The following is a 17,580-nucleotide window of genomic DNA, read 5'->3' as shown; positions in this document are numbered from 1 at the left end:
TCTCATTGTACTTATGTATATGTATGCTACATATATTTTCATCATTTTTTATGCAGGTGCAGAAACTTCAGGCTATCTTGAAACCAATGATGTTGAGACGATTGAAAGAAGACGTGGAAAAGAAGTTGGCACCTAAGGAAGAAACCATCATTGAAGTGGAACTTACTAACATTCAGAAGAAATACTACCGGGCTATTCTGGAGAAGAACTTTTCGTTTTTATCCAAAGGAGCAGGGCAGACTAATGTACCCAACTTGGTCAATACCATGATGGAGCTCAGGAAGTGCTGTAATCACCCATATCTTATCAAAGGTAGCTTAAAAGGATTGCAAACAAATTCTCTTCTTTCAACAAATACTCATGAAAAAACACACCACCATTACAGCTGTAGTGGCTGTTATAAAGAGAGGCAGTGATCCTGTAACTCCCCACCCTGGTGTTCTGAGGGATACAAGTGTTCCAGAGTCAGGGGCAGTGTGAGCTACTTCATTACGGTGTCCCATGTTAGCATCACCAGATTACAAAAGCAGGAGTTGTGTTCAGTCTAACGTGGACTGTAATTCTTCCTCCAGTTTAATCCTCCTTATGGGCAAAGACAGCAAAGCCTGTCTTTGAACCTCCGAATTTACATTTTCCTTCCTGGTTTCTTTTCAGTCTGGATACCCTAGTTATCGTCTCTCAATTTTTGTGTTCTAGTAACATTACTTTTTAAGGTCTTGTCAGCTTCTCTACTAATAGTCTCTCTGTACAACATTTGGGTATTTTCACTTATTCCTGGGAGTGTACTCTTAACTTTATCCAAGACAAGCCATTTCTTAGACTAGTAACTAACTCACTTGCAATCCTGGTACTCTTACGGCTAGACAGGCTGAAGGAAAGCAGAGAGCCTCTAATGCTAATCTAGACTCTGGAAGAAGTATGGTCAAAGACCACAGGTCTTTGGGGGGCTGAAGGAAAGCAGAGAGCCTCTAATGCTAATCTAGACTCTGGAAGAAGTATGGTCAAAGACCTGTAACTTGACTTCCCCATTAATTTTTCTTGTTTGTTTGTTTTGATGGCAAGCAAGATGCCCATCCAGATTAAGTATGATCACCTTTCAGTCATGATCACTGTTATATTGGTGTTTAAATACTAGATGTTTATTTAAAAATATGTGTTTACTCACCTAAGTTAGAACCACATTTTCATTAATACTTTTCCTAATAGCATTCATTAAACATTTAGCAAACATAAAATTTATATAAGACATTATGCCCAGTGTCTTGGGAGATAAAAAATGCTTAAGACACTGTCCATATCCTCAGTTACAGGCTGGTGTTGGTGGGGATTTAGCCACAAACATAAATAATTCTAATAAAAGCAGTGTACCTACCATTAGAAAATTTTAATGTTACAGAAGCACAGAGGAGCGCTATTTTAAAAAGAAAGTAGTGGGAGTCATCTGCATTTGTGCACTGATGCTGTCTTATATCTCTTTGACAGGTGCTGAGGAGAAAATACTTGGAGAATTTAGAGATACATATAATCCAGCTGCTTCTGATTTTCATCTTCAAGCAATGATCCAGTCTGCTGGTAAATTGGTCCTTATTGATAAATTGCTTCCTAAAATGAAAGCAGGAGGTCATAAAGTGCTCATCTTCTCTCAGATGGTACGCTGCCTTGATATCCTGGAGGACTATCTTATACATAAAAGGTAAGGCATATAACTCACCACTGAATTATGCTAAGTATATGTTGTTAAGTTTTTTGCAGCACTGTACTGTAACCCAACTTTAGTCACATCTTCCTCTTTATCTAGGTAAGAATCCATTTAAATCTCTGCATAAAGATTGTTTAAGATTATGTGTCAGGTGTTTTCCTAACCTATGTATGTTGCAATAGTAAACAGGGCTAAGGAGACTGATTAAGAAAATTTTGCAAATTGACAGGTATTTGTTGACCTGCAAATGGGTTTTTTAGTGTACATTTTATTTGATTTGTTAACCTTCTAGTAGCAACATTTTAAATGGATTTATAACTATCTTCAAAATTAAAATGATTCAAGATCCTTTTCAGATCTTTTTCATTGGTAAAATTAGAACCTGAACTTGCTGCACTTTGACTTATTGTACACTATATAATACTTGCTCATGTTTTAATTTTTTCTGATGTGTTTAATGTAGGTTTTTTGTTTTGGTTTGGTTTTTTGGTGCATGACAGTAAGATAGTCTTAAATAATGTCTAATCGGTATTTGGATAAATAGAATATTTATCATAGGATATTAGAGGACTTTGTGGGCCAATTAGAAATCAACACATTAATACAAAAGAGAATCTGAAGATTCAGCTGTAATTGTAGTTTACTATTTTGATCCTTATTAATAAGTAAAGATCTGTCTATACTGCTTTATATTATCAGAGATTTTGTAGTTCATTTTTATTTTTCATTTTGTTTTTAGTTCCACTTTTAGTGCCAGTGTTCCTTTCATTTAGTCTTATTCCAAAATGTGTATTATTCTCAGTTTTATACCACGTAAGTAGGAGATTAAATTGCAATATTCCTAAAATAGCCATTCTTGCATTTTCTTGATGTCTTTACACAAAGAACTTTGTAAGCTAAAGATAAATTTGACTTATGATGAATTTCATGGAAAACCTCAAATTTCTTTAATGTCAAAAGTAACATTATTAGACGTCACACCCCCGTTTCATAGGTACTAGAGATAACAGTGGAGCTGCTGCTGAGACTCTAGTAAATTATAGGTGGAAAGAAGTGTCTTGAACCAGAAGAGGTGTGGCAAGTGTCATGTGTATTCCTCTTCTAGTTCCTAAATTTTTATGTATTTTAGTTTTATTGATGTTAAATGAGGAAGGATACAAGAAGTTAAAATTCAGTTGCTTGGCAGTGATGACTATAAAGGATTAGCATTATAGTTTGCCCTTAATAAATTATAGTTTAGAAGCAAGTATATCAGTTGAGAGAATAGCATGATTGAGGTAGAGAGAAATGTTTTTAAGCTTCTTATATCGAGTTTTATGAAAGTCTTTGCTTCTTGCCAAAAAAAAAAATCATTTGTTACAATGAGATCAATAAAGTATATTAATTATAAAGGTATTTTACCTATACATCCAGGAATGCAGAGATTTTGTAACTTTGTGTTACTTTGTGTTTCCTACTTAGCACCAACACTGAGAAGAATAAAACCATAGAAACTAGTTGGGGTAATATCACTTCTTAATTTTGTAGTAAACATAATGTTGCAGGAAAACAGATATGTGTCTGTCACATTTGATAGAATGCCTTCATTTTCATTATACTTATCTATCTAAATTTATTGCATTTCATTTGATAGATATTTATATGAGCGAATTGATGGAAGAGTCAGAGGGAATCTTCGACAAGCTGCTATAGATCGATTTAGTAAACCTGATTCAGATCGATTTGTCTTTCTTCTGTGTACCCGAGCTGGTGGGTTGGGCATCAACTTAACTGCGGCTGATACATGTATAATTTTTGATTCTGATTGGAATCCTCAAAACGACCTTCAGGTAAACAGATTCCTTGGCTAAGAGAATTTTTTTTTAAATTTCCATAGCTATCTTTGATAATCCACCTGTTTTATTTTTATATGGACAAACTAACATGTATGTTTCCCTAAGAAATATCTATGCCAAATAAAATAGGTGAAATTATTTTTATTTTAATTTAATGACAATAAAATAAAAAATACTTGTTTAGGTTACGTATCATACTTCTAAAAAAGGTTTACCTACTCAAGTACAGTATTGTTCAAAGTATATCATGTAAATTTGAGAAAGGCCTACACTTTAAGAATAACTTACTTTACTTCCTTAAAAATAAGTACTTGCTTATCCTGATATCATCTTCTTAATCATTACATAATATAGTATGCATGGAATTGAGACATAATTGCCTTTTTATGACATTCTGTAGAAAATTAATATACACATATAAATTAAAACTGTACTTGAACTTCGTTGGAACATAGGAATATTAATTAGTGATTAGAGTGAGTCAAAGTTTACAGAAAATGTGTATCTAGGAAGGATATGAGAAGAGAATAAAGTATTGGAGAAATTCTTCTTTTATTGTTCATGATAGTCTCAGTACTGTAATTGATATTATTCTTGAGAATATACCTGGCTTAATAAAAGATAATGTTTTAACCTCTCATGTGTATAATCTAGTTCAAAATTTATCAGACAAGTTTTAAGTTTAGGAACCCGAGAAAAAATGTGAAGCCCTTACGTAATCTCTGATGTCTCTACTTCCAACATGCCTGCATATTAGATAATTAGTTCTTTCTTTGTTTAAATAAAATTTAGGCCTCCAGAGTTGTTCACCTTAGGTTTTTACTCCCCTCAGAATTACCCAGCTTAACTAAAATATATTAAAAAGATTGTTGATAATGTAGTAGAAAAATAATTAGAAATTTAGGGTTAGATTTTAAGTTTAAAGCCAGAGGCTAAAAAAAGTCTGTTCACAGAGTTTATGTTCCTGTCTAGAATTATGCTGATGACACCCTCTTTAAAAAATAGTATTTCTTCATGGATTTATAGTCTCTGAAATATGTTTAAATTTTAATTTATTGCTGATTGTGGAATCGTGTCTCATTTTAGTAAGTTCTACCTTCATTTCCAGAGAAAGCTTATATGCAATTCAACAGCAAGAGTGTCTAAAAATTCTTGCACGTACTTTTATATTCCATCAAGATAGTTTAATGCGTAATGCCTTTTGTGCTATTTTATAAATTAATTTAATCTATAACTTCTCATTTTTTATAGGCCCAAGCTCGTTGCCACAGAATCGGTCAGAATAAAGCAGTTAAAGTCTACCGACTAGTAACTCGTAACTCATATGAAAGAGAGATGTTTGACCGAGCCAGTCTGAAACTGGGTCTAGATAAGGCTGTATTACAGAGCATGAGTGGAAGAGAAAGTAATGTTGGTGGTGTACGTATATTTTCTCCTTCACCTAGAGGTTTCCCGTTTTTGTTTACATTTAGTTTAAACCTCAGCATATTATTTAATTTTGATCCATACCAAACAGTAGATAGATACTTTTATGTAAGGAGGAATGTCAGAATAGAGCTATATTTAGTTAGTACTTTTGGAAACTGTTCTGTCTATATAACGTCAATGCTTGTAAATTCTAAGAATGTGTTTTCAAATAGAAATTCTTCCTTTCAGGACATTTGTATGATGGCACAGCAAAGTAGAATTTGTGTTTTTCTGCATTTTTTCTATAAACAGTTTTTCAAATTGTTTTTTTAGGGCCACACTATTAGCGTTGGCTTTCTCTTGCTATAAATGGCATTTTTTCCCCCTCAAAATCTCATTTATATCTTGTGCTTATAACAACTCTCAAATCCTAGTACTAAAAAGAACCTTGAGAGGTTACCTGCCCCAGAGGTTTTGTTTTAACTGGAGTTATTTTAGGCAAATGGCAAATTGTACTTTAAAGATAGTAAAGAGTCAACAACCTCAATATGTTGTTTCAGAGAATTCTCTCAGGTACATCCCAAGCCGCAAATGCAATTTAAACATGACGTCTGTGTTCTTTAACATTCTTTAGGGATACTTTCTCATTTTATGAACTTGAAAAAACTATTACCAAAATTTTGTCTCTTTAGATTCAACAGCTTTCCAAAAAGGAAATAGAAGATCTGCTTCGAAGAGGTGCTTATGGTGCCATTATGGAAGAAGAAGATGAAGGCTCTAAATTCTGTGAAGAAGATATTGATCAGATTTTACTACGTCGTACAAAAACCATTACAATTGAATCAGAAGGACGTGGGTCAACATTTGCCAAGGTAGAGTGATACTTTATTAAAAAAAAAAAAAAAAAAACCTGTAATGTTCTCTCGTAAAAAAAATTTAACTGTCTCTTACTCTACTAATTATTTGAGGAGCATCTACTTAATGTTTAAATAAACTGAATTACTCAAAAGAAGTAGGTAATATATTCTTCTCCTTCATTTATTTCTGATCTCTCACATCAAATTTTACATGTACTCTTCTGATGCTAGTGAAATGGAGTAGGATTAATAACTAGAAATGGTTCTAAGTATTAATCAGAGTAGAACATTTGAAGTCAAATTTAGAAATCAAAGAAAATATATGCCAGACTTCCCTGGGGGTGCAGTGGTTAAGAATCTGCCTGCCAATGCAAGGGACATGGGTTCGAGCCCTGTCCCGGGAAGATCCCAAATGCCGCAGAGGAGCTAAACCCATGCTCCACAACTACTGAGCCTGTGCTCTAGAGCCCACAAGCCACAACTACTGAGCTCACGTGCCACAACTGCTGAGGCCCATGTGCCTAGAGCCTGTGCCCCACAACAAGAGAAGCCACAGCAATGAGAAGCCCGTGCACCACAGCAAAGAGTAGTCCCCGCTCACCGCAACTAGAGAAAGCCGAGGCACAGCAACAAAGACCCAACACAGTCAAAAATAAATAAATAAATAAATAAATCTTTTTTAAAAAGAACATATATGCCAAAGTCAGAGCAAAATATAAGTAATATAATGTAGGAGGTTAAATCATCTTACATTAACTTATAATAATTTAAAGTACTTCAAGGAGAGAAAGAATTTCTAATTTAATTTTAAATATTTAAATCAAGTTTGGGGAGGATAAAATGAAATTTTTGTCTTGAAAAGAAATATTAATAATTGTATCACCCCTATTTGGGGAAAACATTTTAAAAGTTTACTAACTGCCTGTATGTTCTTCCCCCCAACGCCCAATAGAGACATGGTAAACCTATATCTTGCATTCATCTGAAGAGTTTTTTATTGCAGTATTCTGTCCCACCTGCACTGATTCATACAGGTTTTCTCCTTTCAACTTTACTTCCTTTCTACATTTTCTTCATTCATCCCCTCTCCACTTCCAACCCAGAAGTCTTTCTTCATCTTTATGGAGAGCACTGTAGTATATAGCAGGTAGTCCAGGTGCTACACCAAAAGTAATGATACCAATCTTAATGTGAAAATTTTTTTCTTGTATTCATTCAGGAAACTAATGTAATCTTGTGTTAGGTACTTTACTAAGTGTTGGGAACACTAAAATGAAAGGATTCTAGTCGCTGAAAAAAGTAAAGAAGAAAGGATTAATTCTGCGTAAAATGGGAGAACAGCAAATCAAGAAAGCCTTTTCAGAGAAGATAATATTTGAGCTGAGTCTTGAAGGAAGTTTGAATTTCGTTGTGTTACAAAAAGAGAAAGCCACATAAATGAATTATATATTACTAACCTATAAGGAAGATATTAAGGACGATGGTGTAGGCGTGTATGGATGCACAGTGTAAATTAAATGGAGATGAATATGAAGGTTAGGGAGGTTGGATCCAAATTGTGAAGGGCTCAAAAAATTCCATTGTGAGGAATTTGAACTTGATCCTGAGGCAGTTAAAAAGCTTTGAAATCGCTTCAAGCAGAAAATGGGCATAATGTGTTCTGGTTTAGAAATTTAACTCTAGCAGCAGTGTAGAGAATGAGATTGAAATGAGAAAGACTAGAGACATAGAGACCAGATAAGAGGCTTCTATAGGCTGTGACAATGGGCAAACCAGGGCACTGGAAACCCACCTTGAATTAACAGGAATTGATGACTAGTTAGAAATTTGTGGAAGGAGGAGTCAAAAATAACTTGAAGATAGATTTCTGGCCCAGGTAGCTAGGAGGGTCATGGTGTCATTAAGTAAGATAGAGAATTCAGGAGAAGGTAATTTATATGGAGAAAATAAAATATTGGAGCTGTTATATTTGTGGCATTTACAGGGCATCCAAGTGGAGATGTCCAGGAGAGTTGGCTAGATATAGATTTGGGAGTTAATAAAGAAAAAAGCAGAAGAAAGTAGTATTGTGGAAACAAAAGGAATACTGCAGAAGTAAAGTGTAAGGTTGAGAACTAAAACTAGTCACGATTGAGTAGATACACCCTGGCTCTATCTTCTTTCCTGAGAAATCTTGTTTCCTTTGGATTCCTTGGTCTTACTCAAGTTGTCAACACACTATGTACAGATACTTTTCCCCTCATGCCTGAAATTATCCAAAATTTAATTTAACCAAAAGGTATTAGTCACAGAAATCACCTTTGTTGATTAGGCCAAGTATAGGGATATTCTCCTTAAAGTTTTTTTTTTTTTTTTTTTTTCTTAATGAAGGCATATCCTCATTTACAGTGTTAATGATAATAATCATGGAAAGTCAGAACTTCAGGGTTTGAATTCTGACTCATAAGCTTAGTGACCTTGGACAGTTAACTTAACCTTTATGAGTCTTTCTTGTCCTGAAAAAGGAGAGCATAATAATAATGCTTGACCTTTCCTACTTTACTATAAAGTGCTATGTGAGTATTATTTTACTCAGGTATGCTCTAATCATAATCAGCTATACTCTAAGAATATGAAATACTTAAGCATTTAAATATCTATTTTAAACCCTCAGACCAGGGAGTAATTGTTGCATTTGAAAAGAGAGCTTACTGAAGAGGTACCGCAGTAACTGAAGAGGTACCACATAAACCTGTACTTGTATTATAATTTTTTCATTTCCATAATTGTGTGGGAATGCCAGTACATGGTGGGCATTTGGCATAGTGGAATATGGCACTACTATATAGTGGAACCAAAGGAATAAAGTTGATACTATTTTTTGCTTTTCCTTGGAATGTCCAGAAACTTCAGCTGAGCAGTTATTTTCAGTGGTTTTGGTAAATGTCATTCCAATCCATGTTTCTACGTATTATCAAAGAGTTTTTGATAAGAAGCTACATTTATGGAGTAGGGTGCATAATAAGACTAATTAGAATTAGTAAATATATCCATCGATTAACTCATTATTGGTAACCTCATTTACAAGTGGTTATATCATGTAAATCTTGTTTTGAGAGATTTTCATAAGGGCAGTTAGGTGGATCCTAGAAACAGAAAAGTTTCTGATCTGATGTTAAATTTGGTGTAGAACAAAAGGCTTTGAGTTGCTTAATTTACAAAAAGAAAAGCAGTGTTCTAAATGAAGCTTCAGTTGTATTGCTTACTTATAAGGGCCCTTCTTTGGCGCCTAAGATCTCCTGCTACTTTCCGATATAGGAAGATAGACTTCACCATTTAAAACTTCCCTTGCAAATAATAAAGGAATTTAATGCTTAAACGAATACATTTTAAGAAAAATATTTTGAGGGGAACTGGGATATTAAGATTTAACATTTGAAAGTAGGCAGTAAACCGGTACTTGATGGAATCTTCTACAACAGGCATTTCATTTCTGTAGGCATTAATCCATGGTTAGAAACCTTGAGAGGGACTTCCCTGGAGGTCCAGTGGTTAAGACTTCGTGCTTCCACTGCAGGGGGAAGTAGGATCCCACATGCCGTGCAGCACGACCCCCTGCAAAAAAGAACTTTGAGAATTTTATATGTTATCTTGAAAGTAGGTTATATGTCAGTTAACAAGAGCATCTGGAATTATTTACAAATACTAAAAATTTTTGAGATTGAAAAATGAATTTATCATTTTTCTTATAATGAATATATATTTTAAAAGCCATTTAATTGTGAAGTATAGTTTCTTCTGTGCAAGTTATTTTAATTATCAACAGTTATAAGGTAGCAGCACAAAATTGATTATCTACTGTAACATAGAACTTTTTTTAAGGTAAGCAACCATAAAGTAGTATGTTTCAAAAATCTAATTATTTCCTTTTAGTGACTTTTCGTATTTAATGGCTTCTCAAGAGGCATATATCAATGAAACTGTAGGACAAAATAAAACCCTGTGAACTTCAGTGAACTTTTCATTGTTCCTGAAAATTCATGAGCTTATATTAATGAAGATTTGAAAATGTGGATATTGTTTGTCCTCAATTAGGAGAAATTCATTTCTGAATTAACAAAATGAAGTCCCCTCATAGATTTGGAATTACTTGGGTATACTTAAGATGTCTGTTACTCATATTCATACCATGTTGATGAATTGGCATCATATACTTTTATGCACGTGATGATGGCTATCTACTTCTCATTTTATCAAACTAGTTAACCTTTACTCTTTTAAGTTGATTATGTGTTTTTAGAATTATGTGGTTTGTCATTAGGAGGTATCTCACTGTATTCTTTTCTGTTGCCACTGTAACAAATTACCACAAATTTAGTGGCTTAAAACAACACACATTTATTCTTTTATAGTTATGAGTACCAGAACTCCAAAATGAGTCTTACAGGGCTAAAATTAAGATGTCAGCAGGGCTGATTTCTTCTGGAAGCTCTAGGAGAGGATCAGTTTCTAATATCTTCCAGCTTTTAAGAGTGCCTGCATTTCTTGGTTGTGACCACATTATTCCAGTCTCAGCTTATGTTGTCACACAGGCTTTTCCTCTTCTGTAGTGAAATCTCCTCTTCTTTCCTCTTGCATTCAGGACAGTTGTGATTGAATTTAGGGCCTGCCTTGATAATATAGGCTAACCTCCGCATTTCAGGATCCTTAACTTAAGCACATCTGCCAAGGCACTTTTGCCATATAAACTAACATTCACAAGGTTCCAGAAATTAAGACGTAAATATCTTTGCAAGCCATTATTCAGCCTACCACACTCATCATTTCAAAGAAATAAAAAACTGCTTTTTTTAGTAGTTTCATAATAATAAAGCTATAGTTTAGAACAAACAAAAAATGGAATTTAAATTCATTTTGTTAAAGCATTTATTTCTGTGACTTGTTTCAAAAATATGCCAGAAAAATGCATATTTTTAAACATTTATAATAGTTAAATACTCCTACAAACAAGCATCTTAATAACCCAGTCTCAAAAGAATGATGGAATGAATGTATTTATTACTTAGTAAACAGTCTCATGAACAGACATTGCAAAGTTCAGCAAGAAGCATTTAGGATTTTAGTTTTTTTTGTACTCATTTTTTATTTTATTTATTTATTTTTGCCGTGCCGCATGGTATGTGGGATCTTAGTTCCCCAACCAGGGATTGAACCCACACACTTGGCAGTGAGAGCACAGAGTCCTAACCACAGAACCGCCAGGGAATTCCCAACACTAATTCCTGATATCATCAATTTCCCAGGGTTAAAACTTTCAGTTATCTTGAATGTCATAAATGGCTTCTTTGCTTGTAATAGTTTTATTACCTTTCCTATGTGTAATTTTATGCATTTTAAAGTTCCATCAAAATGGGTTCTTTTTTTTTTTTAACATCTTTATTGGAGTATAATTGCTTTACAATGGTGTGTTAGTTTCTGCTTTATAACAAAGTGAATCAGTTATACATATACATATGTTCCCATCTCTTCCCTCTTGCATCTCCCTCCCTCCCGTCCTCCCTGTCCCACCCCTCTAGGTGGTCACAAAGCACCGAGCTGATCTCCCTGTGCTATGCGACTGCTTCCCACTAGCTATCTATTTTACATTTGGTAGTGTAAATATGTCCATGCCACTCTCTCGCTTTGTCACAGCTTACCCTTCCCCCTCCCCATATCCTCAAGTCCATTCTCTAGTAGGTCTGTGTGTTTATTCCTATCTTACCCCTAGGTTCTACATGACATTTTTTTTTTCTTAAATTCCATATATATGTGTTAGCATACGGTATTTGTCTTTCACTTTCTGACTTACTTCACTCTCTATGACAGACTCTAGGTCCATCCACCTCATTAAAAATAGCTCAATTTCATTTCTTTGTATGGTTGAGTAATATTCCATTGTATATATGTGCCACATCTTCTTTATCCATTCATCTGATGATGGACACTTGGGTTGCTTCTATCTCCAGGCTATTGTAAATAGAGCTGCAATGAACATTTTGGTATATAACTCTTTTTGAATTATGGTTTTCTCAGAGTATATGCCCAGTAGTGGGATTGCTGGGTCATATGGTAGTTCTATTTGTAGTTTTTTAAGGAACCTCCATACTGTTCTCCATAGTGGCTGTACCAATTCACATTCCCACCAACAGTGCAAGAGTGTTCCCTTTTCTCCACACCCTCTCCAGCATTTATTGTTTCTAGATTTTTTAATGATGGCCGTTCTGACTGGTGTAACATGATATCTCATTGTAGTTTTGATTTGCATTTCTCTAATGATAATGATGTTGAGCATTCTTTCCTATGTTTCTTGGAAGTCTGTATCTCTTCTTTGGAGAAATGTCTATTTAGGTCTTCTGCCCATTTTTGGATTGGGTTGTTTGTTTTTCTGATATTGAGCTGCATGAGCTGCTTATCAATTTTGGAGATGAGTCCTTTGTCAGTTGCTTCATTTGCAAATATTTTCTCCCATTCTGAGGGTTGTCTTTTGGTCTTGTTTATGGTTTCCTTTGCTGTGCAAAAGCTTTGAAGTTTCATTAGGTCCCATTTGTTTATTTTTGTTTTTATTTCCATTTCCTTAGGAGGTGGGTCAAAAGGATCTTGCTGTGATTTATGTCATAGAGTGTTCTGCCTATGTTTTCCTCTAACAGTTTGAGAGTTTCTGGCCTTACATTTAGGTCTTTAATCCATTTTGAGCTTATTTTTGTGTATGGTATTAGGGAGTAATCTAATCTCATAGTTTTACATGTAGCTGTCCAGTTTTCCCAGCACCACTTATTGAAGAGGCTGTCCTTTCTCCACTGTACATTCCTGCCTCCTTTATTAAAGATAAGGTGACCATATGTGTGTGGCTTTATCTCTGGGCTTTCTATCCTATTCCATTGATCTATCTTTCTGTTTTTGTGCCTGTACCGTACTGTCTTGATTACTGTAGCTTTGTAGTATAGTCTGAAGTCAGGGAGCCTGATTCCTCCAGCTCCGTTTTTCGTTCTCAAGATTGCTTTGGCTATTCGGGGTCTTTTGTGTTTCCATACAAATTGTGAAATTTTTTGTTCTAGTTCTGTGAAAAATGCCATTGGTAGTTTGATAGGGATTTCATTGAATCTGTAGATAGCTTTGTGTGGTAGAGTCATTTTCACAATGTTGATTCTTCCAATCCAAGAACATGGTATATCTCTCCATCTATTTGTATCATCTTTAATTTCTTTCATCAGTGTCTTATAATTTTCTGCATACAGGTCTCTTGTCTCCTTAGGTAGGTTTATTCCTAGATATTTTATTCTTTTTGTTGCAGTGGTAAATGGGAGTGTTTTCTTGATTTCACTTTCAAATTTTTCATCATTAGTGTATAGGAATGCCAGAGATTTCTGTGCATTAATTTTGTATCCTGCTACTTTACCAAATTCATTGATTACCTCTAGTAGTTTTCTGGTAGCATCTTTAGGATTCACTATGTATAGTATCACGTCATCTGCAAACAGTGACAGCTTTACTTCTTTTCTGATTTGGATTCCTTTTATTTCCTTTTCTTCTCTGATCGCTGTGGCTAAAACTTCCAAAACTATGTTGAATAAGAGTGGTGAGAGTGTGCAACCTTGTCTTGTTCCTGATCTTAGTGGAAATGCTTTCTGTTTTTCACCATTGAGGACGATGTTGGCTGAAGGTTTGTCACATATGGCCTTTATTATGTTGAGGAAATTTCCATCTATGCCTTCTTTCTGCAGGGATTTTATCATAAATGGGTGTTGAATTTTGTTGAAAGCTTTCTTTGCATCTATTGAGATGATCATATTTTTTTCTCCTTCAATTTGTTAATATGGTTAATATACATTGATTGATTTGCGTATATTGAAGAATCCTTGCATTCCTGGGATAAACCCCACTTGATTATGGTGTATGATCCTTTTAATGTGCTGTTGGATTCTGTTTGCTAGTATTTTGTTGAGGATTTTTGCATCTATGTTCATCAGTGATATTGGCCTGTAGTTTTCTTTCTTTGTGACATCCTTGTCTGGTTTTGGTATCAGGGTGATGGTGGCCTCGTAGAATGAGTTTGGGAGTGCTCATCCCTCTGCTGTATTTTGGAAGAGTTTGAGAAGGAGAGGTGTTAGCTCTTCTCTAAATGTTTGATAGAATTCGCCTGTGAAGCCATCTGGTCCTGGGCTTTTGTTTGTTGGAAGATTTTTAATCACAGTTTCAATTTCTGTGCTTGTGATTGGTCTGTTCATATTTTCTGTTTCTTCCTGATTCAGTCTTGGAAGTTTGTGCATTTCTAAGAATTTGTCCATTTCTTCCAGGTTGTCCATTTTATTGGCATAGAGTTGCTTGTAGTACTCTCTCCTGATCCTTTGTATTTCTGCAGTGTCAGTTGTTACTTCTCCTTTTTCATTTCTAATTCTGTTGATTTGAGTCTTCTCCCTTTTTTCCTGGATGAGTCTGGCTAATGGTTTAGCAATTTTGTTTATCTTCTCAAAGAACCAGCTTTTAGTTTTATTGATCTTTGCTATCGTTTCCTTCATTTCTTTTTCATTTATTTCTGATCTGATCTTTATGATTTCTTTCCTTCTGCTAACTTTGGGGTTTTTTTGTTCTTTCTGTAATTGCTTTAGGTGCAAGGTTAGGTTGTTTATTCGAGATGTTTCCTGTTTCTTAATGTAGGATTGTATTGCTATAAACTTCCCTCTTAGAACTGCTTTTGCTGCATCCCATAGGTGATGGGTCGTCGTGTCTTCATTGTCATTTGTTTCTATGTATTTTTTGATTTCCTCTTTGATTTCTTCAGTGATCTCTTGGTTATTTAGTAGTGTGTTGTTTAGCCTCTATGGGTTTGTGTTTTTTACAGTTTTTTTCCTGTAATTGATATCTAGTCTTATAGCATTGTGATTGGAATAGATACTTGATACGATTTCAGGTTTCTTCAATTTACCAAGGCTTGATTTGTGACCCAAGATACGATCTATCCTGGAAAATGTTACATGAGCACTTGAGAAGATAGTGTATTCTGTTGTTTTTGAATGGAGTGTCCTCTGATTATCATTTATGTCCATATTGTTTAATGTATCATTTAAAGCTTGTGTTTCCTTACTTATTTTCAGTTTGGATGATCTGACCATTGGTGAAAGTGGGGTGTTAAAGGTCCCCTACTATTATTGTGTTGCTGTCAATTCCCCCTTTTATGGCTGTTAACATTTGCCTTATGTACTGAGGTGCTCCTGTATTGGGTACATAAATATTTACAATTGTTACATCTTCTTGGATTGATCCCTTGATCATTATGTAGTGTCCTTCTTTGTCTCTTGTAATAGTCTTTATTTTAAATTCTGTTTTGTCTGATAAGAGAATTGCTACTCCGGCTTTCTTTTGATTTCCATTTGCATGGAATATCTTTTTCCATCCCCTCACTTTCAGTTTGTATGTGTCCCTAGGTCTTAGGTGGGTCTCTTGTATGTGGCATATATACAGGTCTTGTTTTTGTATCCATTCAGCCAGTCTGTGTCTTTTGGTTGGAGCACTTAATCCATATACAGTTAAGGAAATTATCGATATTTATGTTCCTATTACCATTTTCTTAATTGTTTTGGGTTTGTTATTGTAGATCTTTTCCTTCTCCTTTGTTTTCCTGCCTAGAGAAGTTCCTTTAGTGTTTGTTGTAAAGCTGGTTTCGTGGTGCTGAATTCTTGCTTGTCTGTAAAGGTTTTAATTTCTCTTTTGAATCTGAATGAGATCCTTGCTGGGTAGAGTAATCTTAGTTGTAGGTTTTTCCCTTTCATCACTTTAAATATGTCCTGCTAGTCCCTTCTGGCTTGCAGAGTTTCTGCTGAAAGATAAGCTGTTAACCTTATGGGGATTCCCTTGTGTATGTATGTTATTTGTTGCTTTTCACTTGCTGCTTTTAACATTTTTTCTTTGTATTTAATTTTTGATAGTTTGATTAATATGTGTCTTGGCTTGTTTCTCCTTGGATTTATCCCGTATGGGACTCTGTGCTTCCTGGACTTGATTGACTATTTCTTTTCCCATGTTAGGGAAGCTTTCAACTATAATCTCTTCAGATATTTTCTCAGTCCCTTTTTCTCTTCTTCTCCTGGGACCCCTATAATCCATGTGTTTAATGTTGTCTCCGAGGTCTCTGAGACTGTCCTGAATTCTTTTCACTATTTTTTCTTTTTTCTGCTCTGTTTAGTTATTTACACTATTTTATCTTCCCCGTCACTTATCTGTTCTTCTGCTGCAGTTATTCTGCTATTGATTCCTTGTAGAGAATTTTAAATTTCATTTATTGTGTTGGTCATCATTGTTTGCTCTTTAGTTTTTCTTGGTCCTTGTTAAACGTTTCTCGTATTTTCTCCATTCTATTTCCAAGACGTTGGATCATCTTTACTATCATTACTCTGAATTCTTTTTCAGGTAGACTGCCTATTTCCTCCTCATTTGTTTCGTCTGGTGGGTTTTTACTTTGCTTCTTCTTCTGCTGTTTATTTCTCTGTCTTCTCATTTTGCCTAACTTACTGCATTTGGGGTCTCCTTTTCACAGGCTGCAGATTCATAGTTCCCGTTGTTTTTGGTGTCTGCCCCCAGTGGGCAAGGTTGGTTCAGTGGGTTGTGTAGGTTTCCTGGTGGAGGGGACTGGTGCCTGTGTTCTGGTGGATGAGGCTGGATCTTGTCTTCCTGGTGGGCAGGACTGTGTCCAGTGCTGTGTTTTGGGGTGTCTGTGAGCTTATTATGATTTTAGGCAGCCTCTCTGCTGATGGGTGGGGTTGTTTTCCTGTCTTGCTAGTTGTTTGGCATGGGGTGTCCAGCACTTTACGTTGCTGGTCATTGAGTGGAGCTGGGTGTTAGCGTTGAGATGGAGATCTCTGGGAGAGCTCTCCCCAACTGATATTATGTGGGGCCGGGAGGTCTCTGCTGGACCAGTGTCCTGAATTCAGCTCTCCCACCTCAGAGGCTCAGGCCTGACAGCTGCTTGGAGCACCAAGACCTTGTCAGCCACTGCCCTGTTTTAGCTCTGTCTCAGCTGTCTCCAAAGGTCACCCAGATACATTGGGTTATTCCACCATTCCTCAGAACTTGCACATGCCAGTCTGGGATTTGTATATATCCTCCTGATACTCTTCATTGAAATACCTTACATTCATGGTGGTGAGAGATATGCTGATAGTGTTGGTTCTCTTCGGTTCAGAAACTGGAACAGTCTGAGCCTTCATGTGGCCAGGTTAGGAGCAGCTGGCCAACGGTCCCAAACTTACTACATGTCAGATTCCAAGACGGCTTTCTTTAGCGCCCGAGCAGTAATCCCAAGCAGCCGCTCCGCTGCAACACTCTGACTGGGGGATTTGGTGGGGCCCTCAAACAAGGATTTCTGCTGGCCCTGTAGCCTGGCTTCTCCACCCAGGCAAGGAGCTGAGGAGAGCATCTCCCGACTCCATCTCACCAGAGGAGTGGACACCTGGAAGCTCCTTCCATTTATCCTTATAGAAGTTTAGCATGCATCTTTCAAGCCCTTTTGTTAAAGCATTGTATATCTTCACTGTGTATTTCATTTTTATAAAGCACTTTGATAAAGTTTCTTTGAAGCAGCGTATCTGTTTTTAGGAGCTTAAGTTGCAAATAATGGTTATTTATGAATCACAGTGTTGAACTGTAATGTCTAAAATTAGGTCCAATGAAAAGATTTTATAATTTCTGCAACATTTAAGAAAATAAATCATTTATATTTTCTTTTATTCCTCTGTAATTTCTTATGTTTTTACAATGCTTATGCAGTATT

The 17,580-nt window shown here is 35.6% G+C and overlaps 1 protein-coding gene across 1 annotated transcript in view; it reads left to right on the top strand.

The window, feature by feature from the left end:
• Positions 1-17,580, top strand: part of CHD9 (chromodomain helicase DNA binding protein 9) — a 218,186-nt gene that overhangs the window by 144,716 nt on the left and 55,890 nt on the right. The window contains 5 exon segments of the mRNA XM_007459467.1: positions 57-312; positions 1,483-1,693; positions 3,333-3,528; positions 4,786-4,953; positions 5,634-5,813. Coding sequence (XP_007459529.1) covers positions 57-312; positions 1,483-1,693; positions 3,333-3,528; positions 4,786-4,953; positions 5,634-5,813 — 1,011 coding nt within the window.

Source organism: Lipotes vexillifer, unplaced genomic scaffold, assembly GCF_000442215.2.
Source record: "Lipotes vexillifer unplaced genomic scaffold, Lipotes_vexillifer_v1.1 scaffold342, whole genome shotgun sequence".
Taxonomy (NCBI): domain Eukaryota; kingdom Metazoa; phylum Chordata; class Mammalia; order Artiodactyla; family Lipotidae; genus Lipotes; species Lipotes vexillifer.
The sequence above is the reverse complement of the archived record's forward strand: the minus strand, read 5'-3'. Positions and strand labels throughout refer to the sequence as shown.